This window comes from Cyprinus carpio, chromosome A5, assembly GCF_018340385.1.
Source record: "Cyprinus carpio isolate SPL01 chromosome A5, ASM1834038v1, whole genome shotgun sequence".
In the NCBI taxonomy this organism is placed as follows: Eukaryota; Metazoa; Chordata; class Actinopteri; order Cypriniformes; family Cyprinidae; genus Cyprinus; species Cyprinus carpio.
In genome coordinates, this window is record NC_056576.1 from 3,575,323 (window position 1) to 3,598,268 (window position 22,946).

The 22,946-nt window shown below is 37.0% G+C and overlaps 1 protein-coding gene across 1 annotated transcript in view; it reads left to right on the forward strand.

The window, feature by feature from the left end:
* The window catches only part of cita (citron rho-interacting serine/threonine kinase a), an 84,080-nt gene that overhangs the window by 11,145 nt on the left and 49,989 nt on the right, over positions 1-22,946 (forward strand). Inside the window, 6 exon segments of the mRNA XM_042757236.1 lie at positions 2,125-2,267; positions 3,887-3,980; positions 4,150-4,356; positions 5,576-5,729; positions 10,713-10,899; positions 22,551-22,656. Coding sequence (XP_042613170.1) covers positions 2,125-2,267; positions 3,887-3,980; positions 4,150-4,356; positions 5,576-5,729; positions 10,713-10,899; positions 22,551-22,656 — 891 coding nt within the window.

Genomic DNA, 22,946 nt, shown 5'->3' on the forward strand with positions numbered 1-22,946 from the left:
CTCTTTCCCTCTCAAAATGCACAAATGGCTTCAAATCAGCACATCACGTCTGCACTATAAGAGAGCTGCACAGTTCACACAGGAATCGTCGCTTGCACAATCGAGGCAGTGTCACCAAAGTTTATAATTTGCATTTCTTTTTAAGTCTTGCCAGTGTTTAAAGCCTTCAGCGCGCTCTCCTAGAGACGGTGAACTCGCGCACACACACATAACGCCTCACACACACACTCTAATCTAAAACATAAGTTACCACAACTTAAATAAATGCATGGTTGCAAGTTAAAAATTCAAATTTAATAATTTAAATAAACCTTTTAAGTTGCAAACATTATTTTGTTGAGTTCAGTTGACATACAAATGGTGTCATTACATTAAGTTAATAATTGTGCAACGATTGCACCATTGTAAAAACAAAAATGCACTGCATGATAAAAATTTTGGCGATATAAATATATATTTTTAAAAAGTTCAAAAAAATGAGACACTTCAAATTAAAATTTAACAAATCAAGAGTCAAGTGTGAGGTGAGTTGGTTATTTTTTTTATTTATTTATTAGTGTGTTTTAATGAGAGAGGAGCCATTTCCCTCTCACATGCTTCACGTGGATGAGTCTTATATAATCTCTCGGGAATTTCAGGACATAATTTTAATGATTATGATCACTTTCATGTTCTATTCCAGTAAAATGACTCTGGCTACTCTGCATTTGCTCATTAAAATGTCTTATTGATGTATTAGTCAGACGAGACTCTGCTCAATTAGAGATGCAGCGCTGCTGTAAATCACCAAATAATCACAATAAATAATTAACCGTTTACATCTGCATATATTCGTTCTTGTGCTGGAGTCCGTGAGGATCATGCATCAGAAATCTGTGTTTGTTCAGGTCCTTTATAGAGTAATTAATTTGAGCCTGTGGTGTGGTTTCAGGCTGATATTTTTGCAGATACCGTTCCTATAAATAACCACTTAGTCATTCTTATACCTGCAGCTTTCGCACATCTCTCTCTGTGTTTCTCTCTGCTGTTTTGTTGTTTTGCACGTTAGGCCAATTTTTTAAGGTTGAGTTTTTTAGGTTATTTGGTTATTTTTTTATTTGGATTGTTATTGTTTTATTAAAAGGTTTTTTTTTGGATTTTGGTGTGTGATCGAGACGAGTACGCCAATCCATGCGTGTCGACCGGACGGAGATGGTTTGTGCAATAATAGATTCACTGACAGGTGATTATTACGTAAGATCACGTTGTGAGATCTGCTGTTTCACGCTTACTGTAGACTCGTTACGTTCACTTCTGATACACTCGGACTGTGTTTGCACTGGATAAAGTGTCAAAACAAGTGTCAATTATAAAGAAAGATTGTATGTGCACACTTCACAAACAAAGCATTTGATCAAAGAGGTTTCAAAATCCTAGCTTATTATATGCAACTGAGCAAAAATGAAGAAGAAAAAAAAAATTGTGTAGCATTTAATATTGTTTTCTCTGTGCGACTTAAGTGTCCAAAAACGTCTCAGGTTACGAATGTAACCATGGTTCCCTGAGTAGGGAACGAGACACTGCGTCCTCTAGGGGTCGCTAGAGGACGCAGTTCAAAGTTCCCTTGAAAGGGAACGTCTCGGGTTACGAATGTAACCATGGTTCCCTGAGTAGGGAACGAGACACTGCGTCCTCTAGGGGTCGCTAGAGGATGCAGTTCGAAGTTCCCTTGAAAGGGAACGTCTCAGGTTACGAATGTAACCATGGTTCCCTGAGTAGGGAACGAGACACTGCGTCCTTTAGGGGTCGCTAGAGGACGCAGTTCGAAGTTCCCTTGAAAGGGAACGTCTCAGGTTACGAATGTAACCATGGTTCCCTGAGTAGGGAACGAGACACTGCGTCCTTTAGGGGTCGCTAGAGGACGCAGTTCGAAGTTGTGTTGAAAGGGAACATCTCAGGTTACGAATGTAACCATGGTTCCCTGAGTAGGGAACGAGACACTGCGTCCTTTAGGGGTCGCTAGAGGACGCAGTTCGAAGTTCCCTTCTGTGAAGTAAAGAGAGTTTTTCACACTAGATTCAATCCATTGCATCGAATGCATGTTGATGGCTGTAGAAGTTCGACGTGTTTCTGTGTATTGTCCAGGTGATGGAGTTTCTGCCCGGCGGGGACCTCATGGCTTTGATGAACAGATATGAAGATCAGTTAGACGAGTCTATGGCTCAGTTTTACCTGGCGGAGCTCGTGCAGGCCATTCACTCGGTCCATCAGATGGGATACGTTCACAGGTACAACAGAACACACACTATTAGCAGAAAGCCTTTAGTTTGTCCCAGCCATTACCATCAATTACTACTTTCTGTTGGTAGTCACTGACAGGTATTAGATACCTCCTACTGTAGAGCATTTGATTGTATACGCACCTGAGTACATATCGTTTTTTATTTTATTTTTTGTAGTTTTTCCTACAAGAGAGATTAAATTCTAAATGTTTACCTGCTAAATAGGGATGTAACGATTCACGATGCGATATGATTCACGATAATGATTTCATGATACCATTTTCTCAGTTTCTTTTAACAAAATTAGATTTAAGACACATTTTAAATTAAAAGGTGTTGTTTTATTATCGCTGGGACAAAATGCTGCATAATTCTTTGTGAAATTGAAATGTCAAAAAACAAAACAATTTAAAACAAACCCCAAATCAAATAAATAAGACAAAAAGAAATCTCTTCATTTAAACAAACAAAGGCTACCTGTGCTCTTTCCATTTAAAATTAGATTCAACCGCATTTGAATCGCGATCCAAACAAAGATGCTGAATACATGCAGCATGAGCAGTTTTTTAATTTTAAATTAGATTGCATAATTTAAAATTTTAGAACAAAAACAGAATGCACTGACTTAAGTTTTGTGAAACTATACTACATTAAACATCTGCACGAAACGAGCACAGCAGATGAGCTGAATAAGAAGCAGGTTCACTCTCTGACAGCAGGTGGCGCTTACGGAGCAGCAGTAATAATGCAGTGTTTCCTGGGTTACCGCTGTAAACAAAGCAGCAGTGCTTATAAACACTGCTTTAATATGCATTATACAGAGACGAGATGAAATGAAAATACCATCTAAACTTTTCTAAAGACAGTCAGTTCCCCTCAGACATGCATTCATAAAAGCTCCCACACCCAAATATATGCCAGTTCGTTTAACATCTCAACCGATTTGAATCTTCACACATCTGTATCGATGTTCGACTGGCTTGCGGTGCATCGTTACATCCCTACTAAGTTCATTTAAACTTTTATGAATAAACCAGCCACATGCTAGGCTCCAGTTTTGATATCCCAGACTAAAGAGAGATTGTTATAATTTAAATTTAATTTAATTTTTTCAGTTTCCTTGTAGAGAGAATAAATTCCAAATGAGATTACCTGATAACGTTTGTGCATACAAGACTCTAGTTTTGATTTCATAGACTCTACAGAGAGATTTAAATTATTTTATTTTATTTTAAGTTTCCTTAAAGAGAGACTAAATTCCATGTGGCTTTATTTTCCTGATAAAAGCTAATATAACTTTTGTGAATAAATTAGCATGTACTAGACTCCAGTTTTGATTTCATAGACTTCACAGAGAGATTTAAATGTTATTGTATTTTATTTTATTATTATTTTGTATTTTATTTTCTCAGTTTTCTGGAAGTAAACTGTTCTTTAATTGTAAATGTGAACTAAATTCTAAAAGATGACTTAATTCTGATTTCATAGACTCTACAGAGAAAATACAATGTAAAATAAAACTAAATTTGTGTTAGAAATATGATACTTTTTTTTCTCATTTAGGTTACAGTTGTTTGTAAATCCTCTCGATCTCATTTCTTTTCTGCTTCTCGTTCTTCTGTCAGAGATATTAAACCAGAGAACGTTCTGATCGACCGGACGGGTCACATTAAACTGGCTGACTTCGGATCGGCGGCCAGACTGACGTCTAACAGAACGGTAATGAGTGTGCAAACCTCATTCTGATGACACGCTAGTTCAGGGAGGACAGAGTTTGATTTGACTAAATGTGTTTAAGTATGTTGTTTGTGCACCGTGTTTCACGTCCACTTTAAGATTCAGAGTTTGGACACAGATGAACTGAATGGTGTGTTATTATCTGGGGCAGGTGACGTGCTCCAAGCTCCCGGTGGGCACTCAAGACTTCCTGGCCCCTGAGATCCTGTCCGCGCTCAACGGAGGGCCGACGTGCAGCTACGGCCCCGAGAGCGACTGGTGGTCCCTGGGCGTCATCGCTTATGAACTGATCTACAAGAAATCACCCTTCGCTGACGGCACGTCCACAAAAACCATCAACAACATCATGAACTTTCAGGTGATGGTGTGGCGTGATTCCAGGATAATATCTGTTTTAATGAATAGGTTTAAACACTGATTCAATGATTTGCTTGCATCATCATTCTAGAAAGTTTAATTTTACTACACAGATTGTTCAGTAAAAATATATGGTTATATATTGATTTTCCCTTTATTTTACAATGATAAACAATGTGAAACCATGGCTTCATTATGTTTAACTTTTAATAAATTTACTATTTTACTTCTTGCATTAAACATTTATTTAATTATTTATTCGTTCGTTCATTTGTTTATTTGTTCATTCATTGTTCAGTTTACTGAAAGAGAGACTGAATTCTAAACGCTAAGCTACTTAACTTTTATGAATAAACTAACAAATGCTAGACTCAGGGTTTCATTTTATTTTTTGTTTTGTTTTAAACATATTATTTGTACATATTAATTTCCCTTTTATCCGTTCAGTGATAAACAATGTGAAAACGCCTTCATTATGTTTAACTTTTAATAATATATATATTTTTTGCATTAAACGTTTTGCATTTTTTTTTTTTTTTTTACATTTTTTCAGTTTCCTGGAAGAGAGACTAAATTGTAAACGTGTTATCTGCTAAAAGTTAATTTGAACTTTTATGAATTTTTGCCATACTCCTTTGTTTATTTTATTTTACATTTAGTTTTTTTTTTTTACTTATACATTGCATAAAAATATAATTGCATATGTTTTTTCCTTTCATTTTTTCAGTGATAAACTGTGAAATCATGCCTTCATTATGTTTACATTTGAATCATTTACTATTTTATTTGTTGCATTAAACATTTTGAATATGCTTGGAAGCAATGGCTGTTCGGTTGAAATTATGGTTAAATATAAATCTTACTTTTAGTTCAGTGTTAATATATAAATATCAATAAATATGCTGAAATAATAAATAGGAAAATAACTGTTAATGTTGTAAAATTGATCAATTATGAATCAAATTCATCGATTTCATGTATAAAAGCAGCTCTACAGAAGACGATAGAGTCATTCAGCTCAATACAGTTCAGTGTTAAGTTAATTTCAGCTCAATAACTTTTGATTTATTAAAGCTTAATTTAGTTCAAAATTTGTTCTTATGCAATAGTCCCAGTGCAGTCAAATTTAAAACATTACTGAATATTAATTCTTTTAAAGTTATATCACCCAACTCTGCATGCATAAATGTAATGTTTTCTTGCTTGTGTTTTGCTCACAGCGTTTCCTGAAGTTCGCAGAGGAGCCCAAAGCCAGCGCTCAGTTTGTCGACCTGCTGCAGAGTTTGTTATGTGGATCGCGGGAGCGTCTGGGATACGAGGGCCTGCGCTCGCATGCCTTCTTCTCCTCCGTCGACTGGACCAACCTGAGACACGGTAAGACATTCGGTGCATGCACTTAAAAGTTCAAGCCACGCTGCCATCAGAGTCCTCGTCAGTGTTTCTGCAACGGGATTTTTCCATGCACCTGTTAATTACAGGTTATTAATCATTAGCCTGACTTGCTGCTATTTTTGCCGCCTTGATTACTTCTCCGCTGTAATTGCTGGATTTGTTATAGCGGGCTGAGATGTGTCTGCGTGCACAGATTGCTCTGCAGGTTTAAGTGAAACACAAGCGATCTGAATTAATTCATTAAGCCTGTGGCGTAAAGCTCAGAGTTTCTTCTATATCTGCTTTAAGACTTTATGATTGTTAGCTCTGTGTGTTCTTTATGATCTTAGTTTTGTTTGTTTGTGTTGGTAAGTGTGTGTATTATTTTGAATATTGCAATAGTGATAATTGTGCATATATATCTTGCGTGCTATAATGTGTTGTTGTTTTATTTCTGTGTTTGTAGTCGCTGGTATTTTAGTTGAGTTTGTTTGTGGGAATTTGGAGTGACACTATGTTTTTAATATTTGATTAAGATGCGCTAAAAAGCACTCTTGTGTTCCTCTGGAGGGCAGCGGGTGGATTTCTGTGGAATTAGTCAGATTATGGCGTGTGCAGGTGTTCTCACAGAGAGAAGCGCTTAAATAGTCACACAGCCAAACCCTAATGAGAATAAACACACACACACACACACACACACACACACACACACACACACACACACACAATGAAACGCATCCATCTCTTTCTCATAATGCAGATTTTCCTACAGGATTTTGTTCCTGCAGGATCCCACCCTTTAACTGCTGTCGTATGAACAACTTGACAGTAAATAGTTTGATGTAAGGGGGTGTAATCCAGTCCAACTTTATTAAAAGCTAATGTAAAAAGCTGCTTCTTAAATGTATTCAGAGATAATAATTGTCTTAGATACACTGGTAAGCTGTTGCATAGCCTTGGGGCATCTACTGCAAATACACAGTCACCTCTGGACTTTAATTTCGAACGAGGAACATGTAGGAGATTTTGTGCATTAGGTCATAATGATCTCTTTGACTCATGAACATGATTAAGATCAGCGATGTATGGAGGGGCTGTACCATGCAGAGATTTAAAAACAAAGATTAAAATCTTAAGATTATTCTGTAAGGTACTGGTAACCAGTGCAAAGATCTCAAGACAGGGGTAGTATGGTCATATTTCAGTCATATTGGTCATATTTATATGTATATGGTCATATTTATTTTAATCTAGTTACCACTGTTTATTTGTATTAGTTAAGCTCTAAATGCTAAAATTCAGGTGTGTGAATGTATCTCTGGTTTAATATCTTCTAGATGTTTCGTTCTTAGTATCAAAATGATCTGCTCTTTATTCCTCACACCATGATGTACTCTGTGATCGTGAGATGCACCAGACTATTTGTACCATATTTTGGGTAAAACTACACCAAGTATTCAGGATAGTCATAAAGCATGCAAATGAGGTGTCACTGGGACAAATAAACTATACGCCTTGTTACTGGACAAGCACTTTTCAGTGACTTTCAAGCATTTCACACAACTATTTCCAGCACTTTAAAACTGGTCCAGTCTGAAAGTCATTTTTAATGAGATGATCAAAATATACTTTTAAACAAACACTTATTTAAAATAAAAAAATACATCAAAACACAATTATAACCAGAGACGGCAGCAGAAGAGTACTTATTGTCTTATAAGTCAGTCATTTCTACTTCTTCTCTATATTTTAAAATTATAAAATCACTATTATAACATAATCCCTGAAGTCGGTTGGTATACTAAAAGAATATTGGTACATTTAATAAGAGTGGAATATATAAATTTTCTATATAAAAATGTGGTTTTGCACCTGTTACTGTTGTTAATAAAAGTACATTTTGTATGTATTAAATTAGGCTTAGTGCTTTACTGTCAAATCTGTATAAACAATAAACAAAAGAAAAATAAACAAGAAATGGACATGTAATATTATTAGTAACTGCACTTATTATTGTAAAACAATAGTCATTTTATGATAAAATGATCTATATTTTAATACTCCCACACACCACCCCCAGCGCTACCAAATCTGCTCCTGGCGCCATCATCTGTAGAACTTGGTGCCGCTGCTCTCAAGTGTTAGTCTGGAGCCCTGAACAGGAATCTGTGCATTATACATGCACCAGGACACTTTACTCAGCACCTACAGAACCAATGCAAGGAGCCGCTTGTTAACTATTTAGTTGCGCTTCTAGGCTTTGACACCTTTTAATTAAGGTGATGTGATTCTTTGATGGTTCTTAACAGGTTAGTTGTGATTAGTTGATGAGTAAATACTACTATTACTCTTTTCCGCTCTCTCTCTCTCTCTCTCTCGCTCTAGCGCTCTCTCTCTCTCTCTCTCTCTCTCTCTCTCTAGCGCTCTCTCTCTCTCTCTCTCTCGCTCTAGCGCTCTCTCTCTCTCTCTCTCTGCTGCTCTCTCTCTCTCTCTCTCTCTGTCTCTCTGCTCTCTCTCTCTCTCTCTCTCTCTCTCTCTCTCTCTCTCTCTCTCTTCTCTCTCTCTCTCTCTCTCTCTCTCTCTCTCTCTCTCTCTATCCACGCCTTCCTTGCGTTGGCATCTATGTTTAATGTGTGTATGTTTGTGTTTAGTCTGATGTTGAATGTTCCCCGTGGTGTAGTTTAATAAACATTCATATGTATTCACACTTGGTTGTCTGTGTTTGCTGCTCACAGGACGAGGTCACTTTAACGTTCTGGTTGTGTTACATGCTCTGGGAGTGTTAGTATTGTATTAGTAGTAAAATTATTTTTTGTGGCCAGAGAAATAATTTTACTTAGAATCAATAAATGATTAACACTGTCCATCCTGCGGACGAACAAATCATTTTATTGTACTATTAATGATATAATGCACCAAGTACTTGGCGCTGAACTGTTTCGTAATGCCGCTCCCGCTGAATTTCTGAGCATTACCACCTGCTCTATTGTTGTGTTTGTTATGTTATGAAGCTTTTTTTTGGCCGCTCCTGAAAACATTCTTATATTGTTTATAATTTTCGCACTATCAATATGTGGGTATTGATATCGCTTTTGAATGCACGCTCGCTGTTCACTTTCACCTTTGATTCCACGTTTACACGCACTCTGTGTAAAGGAGCACTTCTAATCTTACAAGATCAGATATTGGTCAGTGAGTTCAGAATCTGCTGAGCAGCAAATACTCCAGCATGGTCTGTCAGTCATCAATCCTGCTCTCGACCCGTGACCAGTCAAGCTCGTGTTGGATGCAGGGTTGCAAAGTCTGCGTTTTGAACTGATCGTATTAATCGGTCAATTTTTGTTTTACTGTCGGTTATCGAATATGTGAACATCCCTATCTAGTCCTGTGAGTCTGTGAGTGATTTCGATGAGTTGAGTTCAGTGAGTCAGTGAGTCTTTTGCTCTGATTCAGTGAGGATGTTGATTCTGTGATTCAGAACGATGACTCGTGTTTGATTCAGACTGATTCATCGTCAGTTTGATTGATTAAAGAGCTATGCTGATTGATTTGCTTACGAGAAAGGACACAGTGTTATATATTAGTTTTTGCACTCAGCAAGGACGTTGTGTTGATTACTTATTGACCTTATATTATGTTGTAAAGCCCAGTTTAACACTTTAATTGCACATAATGCACAAGTTCACAACTGTAAGATGTTTTATTTTTCTTGTGGCTACAACTTCTGTAGGATGTCACACATCATGTGATTTTCACATTATTCCACATTTATGTTTTTGCATTTAGCATAAGCATGAAAAATAAATGGATGAAGGCTTAAGAGCGATCTGAAGCAGGTTTCTAATGGCCAATATAATCCGTTTGTACATAATAGAATGAGATGAGATGGGCACAGAATTGCTTCAATAAAAAGAACACCTATTGTGCACTATATTTACTCAAAATTCACCAAAGAAGAAGAATTACTCCCAGTGTTGTTGATCTGCCATGTGTGATTGCTGAGCAAAAATTATATTTGCTTAGGTGTGAGTGATATGGACAAAATTTTGTTGACAAATTTCCGCTGGTTAATCGTGTCTACCAGTATATCTCCCAGACCTGTTTGCTTATATTTGTTTATAAGCCACTCATTTATAGAAATGTTAAAGATGCAGTACTAACATTATAGATGAAATTCAGCTGGAAAATAAATTTATTAAAAAAATTATGCAACAAAAATTATAAAAAAAAAAAAAAGTTCTTTACCTTATGTAAAATTGCTTTACCTATTTTTTTATTGTTTTTAGTAAAAAAAAAAAACGTTACAGTATCTAAAAGATACTGGTTTATATTTGCATCAGTCACTTGCTCTCTAGATATTCGATCACCGATCAAATTCTCCCGCATTGAAAACAAAGCTAAAAATAAAGACAGTTGTTATTTCTGTTCATCTGATGTGATTATGATGGATTGTATGTTGAGTTGACCTGCAGCTCAAAGGCTTGTTATTGCAATCGTAATGTTATTTTGTCAGTTTGTTGAGATGATTAACATATTCAGATGAGCTGATGAAGCGCTCTGAGCGTGTGCTGAAATCATCACGTCTCCTGCAGTCGATGTTAGATTCTTCCGTGATTTGTTGTTGTTTTTTTTAAATAAATAAACCAATTGTGTAAATGTATGAACAAAAACCCCCAGCAGCAGATACTGTGTGTGTGTGTGTGTGTGTGTGTGTGTGTGTGTGTGTGTGTGTGTGTGTGTGTGTGTGTGTGTGTCAGTACGTGTGTGTGTGTGTGTGTGTGTGTGTGTGTGTGTGTGTGTGTGCGGATCTCGCATCGGGTTTTGGCTGTGACTCACGCTGATTAGCCGAGACTGCTGCAGTGAGAGAGAGAGAGAGAGAGTGGGCGAGCGGGTTATTGCGCTACAGTCTCATCTCTCTCTCTCTCTCTCTCCAGTCTGTTTTTCTCACCGACCACCTCACAGGTTTTCTCCTCTCGTCTCCTCCAGCGCTCCCTCCGTTCGTTCCGTCTCTGCGTTCTGAGGATGACACCTCCAATTTCGAGGAGCCCGAGAGGCCCCCCCGCCCTGCGGCCGCTGCCCAGCGAGATCATCCTCGCTCAGGCTTCCACGGACGAGACCTGCCCTTTGTAGGGTGGTGCTTCAGTCGGGCCCTGAGTGCACTGGCCAAGTCTGAGTGAGTACACACACACACACACACACACACAGATGCTGATTTGACTAGTCTAGTCACAGGTGGTCCATTGGTGGGTTGACGGGAGAAGGTCACATCGGCGAGTGTAATGTGGCAAGGTTGTGTTTTGGTTTGATGTGTTGTTTTTGTGGTGTGGGGTGAGGTTCTCTTATTTTACGTGTCTTTAAGATGAATGAGAGGGAGCCGCGTGTGCGCACCGCTGTTTTTATATTCTGGATTCTCATGTTTTGGTGTTGAATGAGTGGGGGGCGAGTGTGAACCCTCGTCCTGTGTGTGTGTGTGTGTGTGTGTGTGTGTGATATGATCTGTAGCACAATGAAATCCAGTGCGTAAACACTGTGTAACGTGATCGGCTCTGTGTTTGCTGCGATGTGATCAGCCTGCAGTCTGTTGTTTTGGTTTGCTTTTGCTTCTGATCGTGTGGTTTGGTGTTTATTGATCGCTGAATCTCACACAGATCTGTCAAAAACATGTCCAGGTTGTATTTCATCCCTGAATTACAAGAAAAGCATGAAAAACATATGCTCATTACCATAATGCAAAAAAATATAAAAAAATCTCATTACAGTAATATTTCTTAATTTCAGTTTTAATCAATTTTCCTCAGTTCTCATTACTGTAATGCAAAAAATACTTCTTTCATTATTGATTTTTTTTCTCATTTTATATTTAATTTCCCACAATTCTTATACCACAAAAAAATTACTGTAATATTTTTAATTTCATTTTTTATTTACATTTTTCATCCCCTATAACACAAAATAATTCTTATTACTGTATTATTTTTTATTTAATTTTCCTTGAATTCTCTTCGCCATAATGCAAAAAATTCTCATAGCTGTAAAAATGAATATTGTTTAATTAAATTTTCCCCCAATTCTAATTTCTTTTTAATGGAAAATGAATGTTTTTATTCACTTCTAATCACCATAATGTAAAAAAAAATCTCATTACTGTAATTGTTTTTAAGATTTTCATTTTTATTTTTTTATTTTACCCCAGTTCTCATTACCATAATGCAAAAAAAAATAAAAAATAATTAATTGCTGTAATGTGGAAAACAATGTGGTTTGGTAGTGGTTGTTGTGCATTAATTTGTTGATTTTAATCGCAATAACTGTATTGCAATAATGAGAATGACTCGAAAGTAAAACATCTGGATGCATTACAGTAAGGTGTGTGTGTGTGTGTGTGTGTGTGTGTGTGATGTGCTGCCCAGTGATTCCCTGCGTCTTTGAATGCATTCAGTCATGAGTTTATTGTTACGTGCCGCTCTGTTCCTGCGTGCTGTCAGATCATGAAGTGCAGAGTGATGTGTGGTTTTTGGTAATGATTTTGATAATAAGTTGGACGTATGTAAGGTGTCTGATTCCAGATGAGAAGTTGAAGAGAAATTTATGTTTTAGGGTGGAAGTTGAGGGTTTGTGAAGTTAGTCAGAATAAGAATGAACCCAGAATGCATTTCTATGGTAACCAGAGTGCGTTTTCTTCCCACGCTCCCCCTCCGTCTCTCTCCATCCATTCATACGCCGCTGCTTCTTTCTCTAATCCTGAAATGCGTATTTGTCCAGTCTTCTTCATATAGCATTTCCAGCACCATGAAATCCCCCGAACGCAACACAGACGGCTCCAGCAGAGGAGCGTGGGAATGTTAATGCAGAGGCGCTGCTGCTGATTGGTGGACAGGCTCCTCTAGAGATGTGCTGTGATATGAGAGCGCTGGATCCGTCTTGAGGCAAACAAAACATCTGGAATGAGTGATACCGCTTGAAAACCGCCCTCACTGCGCTTCACTGATGCATGCTTCAGAAACGCATGCATTGTGGCCGCATTAGGTGTGTTGTTTAGCAAGCTTGACGTGCCGTTAATCATGTAACGCACATCTCTTTCATAAACACGCAGACATAGAAATGCATTCTTTTCTGCTGCACAACTGATGAGTGCATTTATCTGGCAGTGCAACAGAAAAACATGCATTCATCAGGCAGTGCAATAGAAAAACATGCATTCATAAAGCAGTGCAATTAAAAAAAAGCATGCATTCATCAGGCAGTGCAATAGAAAAACATGCATTCATAAAGCAGTGCAATTAAAAAAAAGCATGCATTCATCAGGCAGTGCAATAGAAAAACATGCATTCATAAAGCAGTGCAATTAAATAAAAACCATGCATTCATCAGGCAGTGCAATAGAAAAACATGCATTCATAAAGCAGTGCAATTAAAAAAAAAAGCATGCATTCATCAGGCAGTGCAATAGAAAAACATGCATTCATAAAGCAGTGGAATAAAAAAAAAACATGCATTCATCAGGCAGTGCAATAGAAAAACATGCATTCATAAAGCAGTGCAATTAAAAAAAGCATGCATTCATCAGGCAGTGCAATAGAAAAACATGCATTCATAAAGCAGTGCAATTAAAAAAAAACATGCATTCATCAGGCAGTGCAATAGAAAAACAGGCAGCATGTCTCAGGTGTCATTGTAGATTTACAGTCCAGTCGTGTCTGATCGGGTTGCAGTGGTGCTAATGTGACGTGCGAATTCCCCTCACATGCCATCTTTGTGTCTTGGCTCGCTACAGGTGCATCATGCCAAAGATGCATCACATCTCTTTCCTTAGTAACAGATTCAGTAAGGCAAGATCTGTCACAATAATTGGGTAAAATGTCTGGTGAAATGTGCATTGAAAATCTGGAAATATCAGGACATTTTAAAGATGAAGCTTGTCATTTCTGTCACTAACATCACCAAACAGAATTTCACTAAAATGACTGTTTCAAACAGGTTTCCCGAATTCTCCCAACATCAACAAACAAATAATCCCGCCCCCAGACTCACACTATTGGTTGAATTCCTGAGTTTTCTGTAGCGTATATCATATTTTTTAATATCAACAGCTACACTATAAAAAAAATATATATATGTAGATAAAGCAAAGGTTATCGCAGTACATTTTGCAAGAAAATACAATTTCAATTGTTCTACTTCAAAATTTCAAGTTTAATTCAATTTGCTACTTTCTTTGAAAAACAGGCTTTGAAACAGTTTTCACTCAAGAAATTGCTAGTAAATTTGAAAAATATTTACATTGTAGATATTGCTCTTTGTGAGTGCTTGTGTAGAGCAAAACTTAAAATCTCATTATCATACTGCCAAAAAAATGCATTATTGTAATTTTAAAAAACAAATTTCCCCCGATTCTCATTATCATAATGCAAAAAAGCTCAATAATGTATTGTTTTTATTGATTTTTTCCCCCAAATCTCATTATCATAAAGCAAAAATTCTCATTACCATGTTTTTTTTTTTATAAATTAAATTTTATTAAATAGAATTTCCCCCCAATTTTTTGTGTTCCCATAATGCAACAAATAAATAAAATAAAATAAAATAAAGCAATTGTAAAGTATTTAAACATCACTGTTTGTAATCACTATACTGTTTTTATTTTGTTGATTTTAATGACATTTGCAATAAGAATTACTCAAAAGAGCATCTGGATGCATCACAGTAATACGTGTGTGTGTGTGCAACCTGCTTTTTAGGATGCATTTTGGAGACATTTACACACTAGAAAGTAACATTATTAAAATATTGAACAGGGCGTGCACTGCGCTATCAATGCCAAGGTCATGGGTTCAATCCCAGGAAAATCATGTACTGATCATGAGATAAAATTCACTCTGGATAAAAGTATCTGCTTAATGCATAAATGTAACAATATCAATCCCATTGATTTGTAACAGAAACACAAATGTAAACCATCTCTATATCTCTACAGTGAATCAGCCAACATTTGTCACTGTAAGAACTAATTAACTCCCAAAACAAAGTGAAACACTCTGCTGTTATCATTAAGTTTTAGACAGCAGCGATCACTGCACGCTCTTTAGTCGCATTTTACATTTAACCCTATTGTGTAGCAGAAGCGCATTAATGATATGATACGTGTCAAGCTGAAGTATCCCTTGGAGAGACGCTTGTTTTGTGTTGAGTCAGTGCTCTAATTGGAGTGTTTCCTGTCTGTAATGACCGGTGGAGAGTAGGTGGTTTCCTCTCCTCTCTGTGACTCACGGTTCGTCTGGGTGACAGACTGTAGAGCTGCTTGGATAATTCAAAGGCCAACTGGTTCGTCAGTGCATGAATAGTTTGTCCACTAATGAGACTTTTCGTCATTCTCTTGCCCTCATGTCGACGTTTCTCTGTTCACGCAGTGTTTTTCCATTCAGTGACCCGGCGCTGTTCGGCTCCTATAGCAGCTTTACGGTGTGTAAATGATGACAGAATTGTAATTTTTTGGCCCTTATGAAGCATTGGAGCACTTTATGTGGCATCTGTGTTTCATGCCGCGAGTGACGTTATCAGGTTTTGGTTCCATTAGGAGTTTTCACGGCTTCACCTCGACAAACCCTCTGATTATCTGAAGTATTTTGAATCGGCGCTTTATGATTCTGACCGTATCTGATCTGGAAACAGTGATATGATGGATTTCTTCTGCTGTCTGCAGGTATTCATCTGTTAATATGTGGATGGCTGCTGACACATAAGACACTTTTATCACATCTGGTTAAAGTACGTGGCTCACTTCAGCCTCCCTCATGCCTTCGAGTAGCTTTGCTGTTTTGCATGCTGATTTAAAAACATTTATTATGCATATGCATATGAGTCCTGGTGATTAAGATCGAGCTTAGCAAATGTGAATTCTCAGCTGTCTATCCAAGTATTTTCCAGTAAAGTTTATTTGCTTTTTGCAATAGCTGACATTTAATTTTTATTACATTTGCAAAATGATCTTGTTTGCATAGTTAAAATTTAGAATTTTTTTTTTTACAATGTCAAAAGAAATTTCATGCATTCATCTTAGTATCCATTCTTTTATATTTATATATATATATACACACATACAGTAACTAAATAAAAAAAATTAGTAAATGAAATCCATTTAAATTTTAGAGTAAAAACACATTGATTACCGAAGCATTATGCATTTAGGCTTTCAAATAAAATTCTTATAAATATCAAAAGTGTTCAAGTTTGTATTTGTACAGATGCTGATGATGTACTTGAATTATTAATAGTTCAATATTATTGCTAAAGCCTGAAAACATTATTGAGTCTTGCTAATTATTTAATTCTCAAACGTCAATGTCAAATTTTTTCCCCATTGCAGTTATAATATAAATACTTAACCTTTACAATAAAACATTTTTCTTGCAAAAATTCAAATAAATTCTGTCTGCATTAAAAAATATTAGGCTATGCATTTAGGCTTCCAAATAATAATCTTATAAACAGCAAATCATTTAAGTATTTATTACAATGGGAAGAAAAATAATAAATCAATGCTGTTTTATTTATTTTTTTTTTTGCTTCTATGAAGATTTTAGTGCACTTTTCATTTGTCCATTAAGTTTCATTAAGACTGTGTTACTACTAGTTTTGTTATATATATATATAGTATGAGAGTGTTCAGACATTGAGATGTTTTAATATTGTATCATTTAAACATAAGCAACCAAAAACATGGTAAGAATTGTAGTTTTGATCTGTTTGTGAATCAGTTCAAGCTATTTTCTGTCTTTTTTTGTGTGTGTATTTGGTGCATGTAATTAACATTCATCAATAATGTATTCATTATTGTGTGCTGGTATCATAAATGTAAGCCTGTCTTCACCCGTTATGATTTTAATAGTTCGTTTGAAGACCAGCCTCCATCTGATTCCTCGTTCTTCACACACATTATGAATTCTGTGATGGTGGACACAGGGATTGTTTCGTCCTGCAGACCGCCACACAGACGCTCCCTGCCTCATTCGTTTGCCTGACCTTTCTCGATGGATGATCGATGTAACGCAGCATGTGTGAGCGCCGCAGGTTGACAGCGTCGCCGCAGGAACATCGGGAGAACATTTACCGAACATAGGCTGTGAGTCAGCCTCGTCTTTGTCCATCAGCCGCACTAAGAATAGCCAATGTAGGAATGCATCAGCGCTCCAGCGGATCAATAGCTACTGTATTCACAGAATGCGTAAGTGTGTTTACATCCGCCGCAGATGTTGAGAGTTAGTCAATGCGACTGCTGCCCACTTCAGACAAAAAGAGCAAGATGCGTTCACGCGCTTGTGCAAGTGTGCATAGTTTGATATCAATGCTGTAATAATTGAATTCCACCTAAACCTTTATTGATGCATGCTAATGTGAAATGTAATTCTCAAAGGCCAATGGAGGATGTTTTCCCACTACAGTTTATTCCTCTCTTTGAGACAGGATTCTTTTCCCTCCAGAATCTCAAAGAACATATTCTCAATTTGAAATTCATAGGCTATAATTACACTTTAAACACCCGAACACACACACATGCGCCCCATAATCGAGTCGGTTGTGGGCCGTTCTGATCAGACCCCTGGGACACGTCGGTTTCTCTAAAGGGAAGTCTGTAAGCGCTGGGTAATGGACTGCTTTACAGCAAACAGCCAGAACCTCTAATCTTGTTAGACCCCACTGGTGTGGTGCCATGGAAAGCATATTTAGAGTTGGGCGTGTTTGTATGCGTTTAGATGCTCTCGAGGGGGTCTGGCTTTTCCATTTCATAGCTCCTTTAGTTGTGTTTTGATTGGAGGACTCATGCTGTCATGCTCCTGTAATCGTAATTAGGGCCCTAAGATTTCGTAGGGTGGAAAATGCAGACGGAATTATTCCACAGATGCAATAATTTACTATATGTGACCCTGGACAACAAAACCAGTCATAAGAGTCTGTAAGAGATGTATGCATCATCTGAAAGCTGAATAAATAATCTCTCCATTGATGTGTGGTTTGTTAGGAGGACAATATTTGTCTGAGATACAGTTATTTGAAAATCTGGAATCTGAGGGAGCAAAAAAATCTTTAAAGTTGTTCAAATGAAATTCTTAGCAATGTATATTTATTAATCAAAAATTAAGTTTTGATATATTTACGGTAGAAAATTTACTAAATATCTTCATGGAACATGATCTTTACTTAATATCCTGATGATTTTTGGCACAAAAATCTATAATTTTGACCCATACAATGTATTTTTGGCTATTGCTACAAATATACCCCAGAGACTTCAGACTGCTTTTGTGCTCCAGGGTCACGTATAAAGCATAAAAAACATTTTAATCGATTAAAGTTTCATGTTTCATTCAGTTTATTAGGCATTCTTTTTGATTAATTAAAAATTCATTATACCATTAAAACAGAATCCAGAAAAGTTAAAATGGAAAACACCAAATTTTGGCAAAAATGAAACAATTTCATAGGGTCTAAATCATAATGCGTGAGCAGTCTGTTTCCGTGGTAACAGCGACTTCTCTTTTGGATTATGGGTTGTTGTATGGGATTATCCACTGTCACAGTATCATCTCTATAGTTGACATCATCAGAACACAAAACATGAAAATAGCATTGTTTTATCAAAGGTGCTTATTATTAAACAGTTAAAAAACAACAACATTATCTTGATTAAGATACCTAGACACCTGGCCAACAGCTTCCACTGTAGAAAAAGGCAGCAAACCTTTAACAATAAACTTTGTCACGGCCCTGTGGCATTTTTCCCTTCTCCGCCATCGTAAGCGGATTAACACTTGACGATGGTCTCTTAATTCCAGGATCTGCAGGAGCAGAGGCTATAACATCAATGTGAAGAGGAGAAAAACTGTTAATGCAGCCAAGGATAAGCACGTTCAAACAAGATAACTAGTTTAATGTGAGTTGCTCTGAAGCAGTCTGTATTGTAAAAAGTACTATATAATTGAAAATGCAATTGAACAGCAATGTGCTGTTCTGTGCTGTACATTGAAACATTGTGAGAAACACCATATAAGCCCTTCAAAGTATCAGAAAAGCATGGCCAAAATGCTCTTCTCTATCTTCAGACGTCTCCTTTAGCAGGAAACACTGAACGGACCGAAGAGTTTGTGCTCATGGATACAGCTAACTGTGTTTCTAATAGGATTTAAGGTCAAGCTAAAGGTCTTCAGGACTTCAGCTAATATTCACGAGCTGCTGCGATTGGTTCATCTTCCCTCCGCTGCAGTATTTTGGTCGGTTTCATTCTCTCTCCGTCTCTGTTAGTAATGTCTGTTGTGATTGTGCAGAGGCTGGGATTTCACTCTTTATTTTTGGAACATGTTCATGCTTTATACGTCATATAATATTTTTTTTGTTCTGTGTCATTTGATTATGGTGGGTGTTCGAGTTGTTTCCTGTCTTTGTTGGTTTGTTGTGAGGTTCGCATGTCTTTTTATACTGTGGTAGGCGGTGGGTTCTCTATATTTAGCCGTTTCTTTGTGTCTTGGCTTCCTCTGAGAGAAGTTTTCAATTGAAATCCAGTGGTACTTTGGCTTCCTGAAGAGAATCTGTGCTGCTTTCCAAATATTGCTTATCAGTTTCTGACTCCATCAGTGGAGTGAGTGTGGGAGGAGCCTATTAATTTGACTGACCAATAGTAGACATAGGGCGGAGTCAAAGGGGTGGGAGGAGTGTTCGGGAAACCTGTGTGGAAACAGTCATCATAGTTTTACTTTAAATTTGTCTCCACAATCTTTTTAATTTCAGTCTTAGGTTTGCATACATTTTGGTTCTTTTTAAGGACTAAAACTGAAGTTCTCACTCTCACGTTGTTCCAGGTTTGTATGACACACAATGCCATTTCATAGCAGTGACCACGACTGTTAATCTCCACAAATTTCGCTCTCACTTTGTTGTTGGTTTTTATGGTACTAAATTGTTTTTAATGGAGGTGTTCTTGATTTTATCATTTGTTGGTTTTAGTCAATAATACAATTGTTTATTGTTCATGCATTTATGTTAACAAACACAACTTTTGATTTTAAAAATGTTATTTTTAAACATTTTTAAAGGCGTAATATAATGTGATTTAAATTTTTCCTTTCTCTTTGGAGTGTTACAAGCTCTTGGTGCATGAAGAAGATCTGTAAAGTTGCAAAGACTGAAGGCTCAAACCCAAAGAGATATTCTTTATAAAATTTAAGGGTCAACCACACCTTCCTAAAACGGCTCGTTTAATCACGCCTCCACATCTCTATGTTACTATGTGGGAAGATTTGCATAATGCTGCCCAAATGTTCACCCAAAAGCCCTATTCGGACGGGACTAGTTTTACAGGGGGTCGTTAGAGAAATCTGTGTTTCACAGACGTACTTGGTGATTTTTAATCCCGTCCGAATCTGCCACGTCTGTGTTTTTCTCTCACGAGCTCTGTGATAATTCCAGAGCGAATTACCTACTGTTTTTCAGCAAACTCAGTGATCCTCTGAGAAAACTAATCCCATCTGAATGCGAATGTCTGTGATTGCCGGTGATATTTTATTTCACATCGCGTTCATATCTTGTGTGTTTTGGCCAACGTGAATTACCGTAGATGCTCTTACCGCGCGCGTGTTTGATATATTTGCTTCCCGGCAAAGAAATAATAATAATAAAAAAATAAAAATAATAAAATCAAGAGCCAGATCACGTAAACTATTAATACTGGCTATTGCAATATCAGCATCAGGTAAGATTACTCACGTTCATTTATGCACTCAGGTACATAATGTTTTAATTACAGATGAACCTTTATGAAAATTAAACATGGGTTTAGCCTAGCTACTACAAAAAAAAAAAAAAGTTAAACTAATGAAACCACACATTAACGTGGTTTTGCTATACTAGCCATTTAGTTTTTAGTATTTATTGTGTAATAATACTAATAGTAATCAATCCGAATGACTAACGTTATATGCAATGCACGCATACAGAGCGCGTGATCTCCGTGACGCCCAGATGCACAAAACAGACCCTCCCACCTCTGTAATAAACACGGAGATGTTAGTCACGTCCAAATTGGTACATAAAAATCACAGACGTCAGGTGGTAAGAATCTAAACTCAAGTGTTGTATGGAAAACTAGTCCCGTCCGAATAGGGCTAAAGAAAGAAGGCAAAACTTTTATTCTCGCTGTTGCTGCCGGCACCATTTCATGGAGAAGATTGTGTTTCGTTGTGAAAGCCAAGCTACTTTGTTTGTTCTTCCAAAAGAGGAATCGACTAGAAATCAGTGGTTAAGTTGTATTTCTACACTGTTCCAGAACAGTTCAACCCAAATATTCAGATGTGTGCAGCACATTTAACGGAGGATGAGGACTGTCTGTTTCTATAAAGTGAGGCAGTTCCAACTTTGCAAGGACAGTCTGGCGCTTCTGACTCACAGTCTGTCAGTATGTTTTCATATGTAAATAAGTTTTGAGCAGTGTAGAGTAGCGCTTGATGTTTGTTGTTTCTCCAGACATAGTTTTATGTTTATATTATGCAGCGTATTATAATCAGTAATTATGTCCCCACTTGATTAGGGCTGGTCCGGAAACCATTTTTTGAGCTTCGAAGCTTCGGAAGTAATCAACACCTAATATTCGAAGCTTCAGAGGGAAGGGGCTGAACATATTCTTCTCTCTAACATCGTATGTACACCGGACGGTGCGTGCAAATTAACTGCACGTTTTTATAATGTGTAAAATTAGTGATTAACATAGCGGATAAATGCAGGTTGGTTTTTTTTTTTTTTTGGTTTGTTTTTTTTACACCAACGTTATACTAAAGGCTTACTACTTACTGGATAGCTGAAAAAATCAGAGCACACCTCTCTTTTCAGTTATGAGCTTTGTGAAAATCAACGCATTTCGGGGTATAGAGGAGAAACAATAATGTACAGTAATTGAAAAATTTCATTACACCAAATACACAAAATAATGTTCTTTTTAGCAACGTCACATGACCCCTTTAATAAATGTTAAAAATGTTTACAAACGTTTCAAATAAAAATATCAGGAGATGTTGAAATATTAACATTAAGATTAAAATGCTGTAGAAGTATTGTTCAAACTTTACTGTTGTTAAAAAAGCTAGTATTGTTCTAGCTTTACTGCTGCGTGTTGGTTCTGGTGCACGGTGCTGATTATTGCTGACAGGATTCTAAAGAGAAGAGAGCTCAACTTCCTGTTTTACATGACATCATTAAACGAGTACACACTGAACACAGGTTAATTATGCTGTTAAAATGAGTAATTACGGTTCAGTTTGGATGTGCAGAACTCAAATAAAATCACACATGGATGGAAATAAAGGACAGTTGTTGTGGTGTTATTACCCTCCGGCCTGCTTTGGAGTTCTGGTATGATCAGCACTTTAGCAGCGCGAGTGTGTGTGTGTGTGTTTCCCTCCTCAGCATTTTTAGCTGTAATGAGCCGATGTCTAATGGCGGAGACCGAGATCTCAGAGTTCAGATCTCTGATCAAGACAGAAGCGTTATATTAAGAAACGAGAGACTTGCGGTTAGTGTTCCCTGACGTCTCATTCGTGTCATGTTCATTAATGGATGCCACATAAAGATGATGTCCTTTGGTTTTGAATGAATGCATTCACATCCGCATGAAACTAATGGAGTGTGTAATGAATGTGAAAGGCTGAGCAGATTTAAAATGATGTTGTTAGGTTTAGCATAAGTGTTTGAATTATTCTCTTGGATTTATCTTGGAGATTCTTATTTTTGCTTGTTCATGTGTATTATAGTTCTGATTAAGCGTGTTTCTCCTTGTGTTGTCAGATCGGTTGGCGCAGGGCTCAACTCTCCGGCCAAGACCAACTCCATGGAAAAAAAGCTGCACCTCAAAAGCAAAGAACTGCAAGACACTCAAGACAAATGTCACAAGGTACGAGCACAGGAACGGTCTGAATAATAATTTAGATTGTTAAGTGGGCTGTTTATTGTGGGTTGAGTTTGAATGATATTTGTTAATTTGTTGTGTTGTTTAAATATTTATCAAAATGCTTTCTTGCCGACTAACGAGTTTGTGGTCATTAAATGTTTATATGATCATCTTTCCATGGTATAAACACTGATTGATTGATTAAATGAGACATTATTTATTTTAGTAAGTTGTTCTGCTTCTTTCAGCACCTTCTGATGTTCATTCATGTTTATTTGGTGCAATTATCGTTT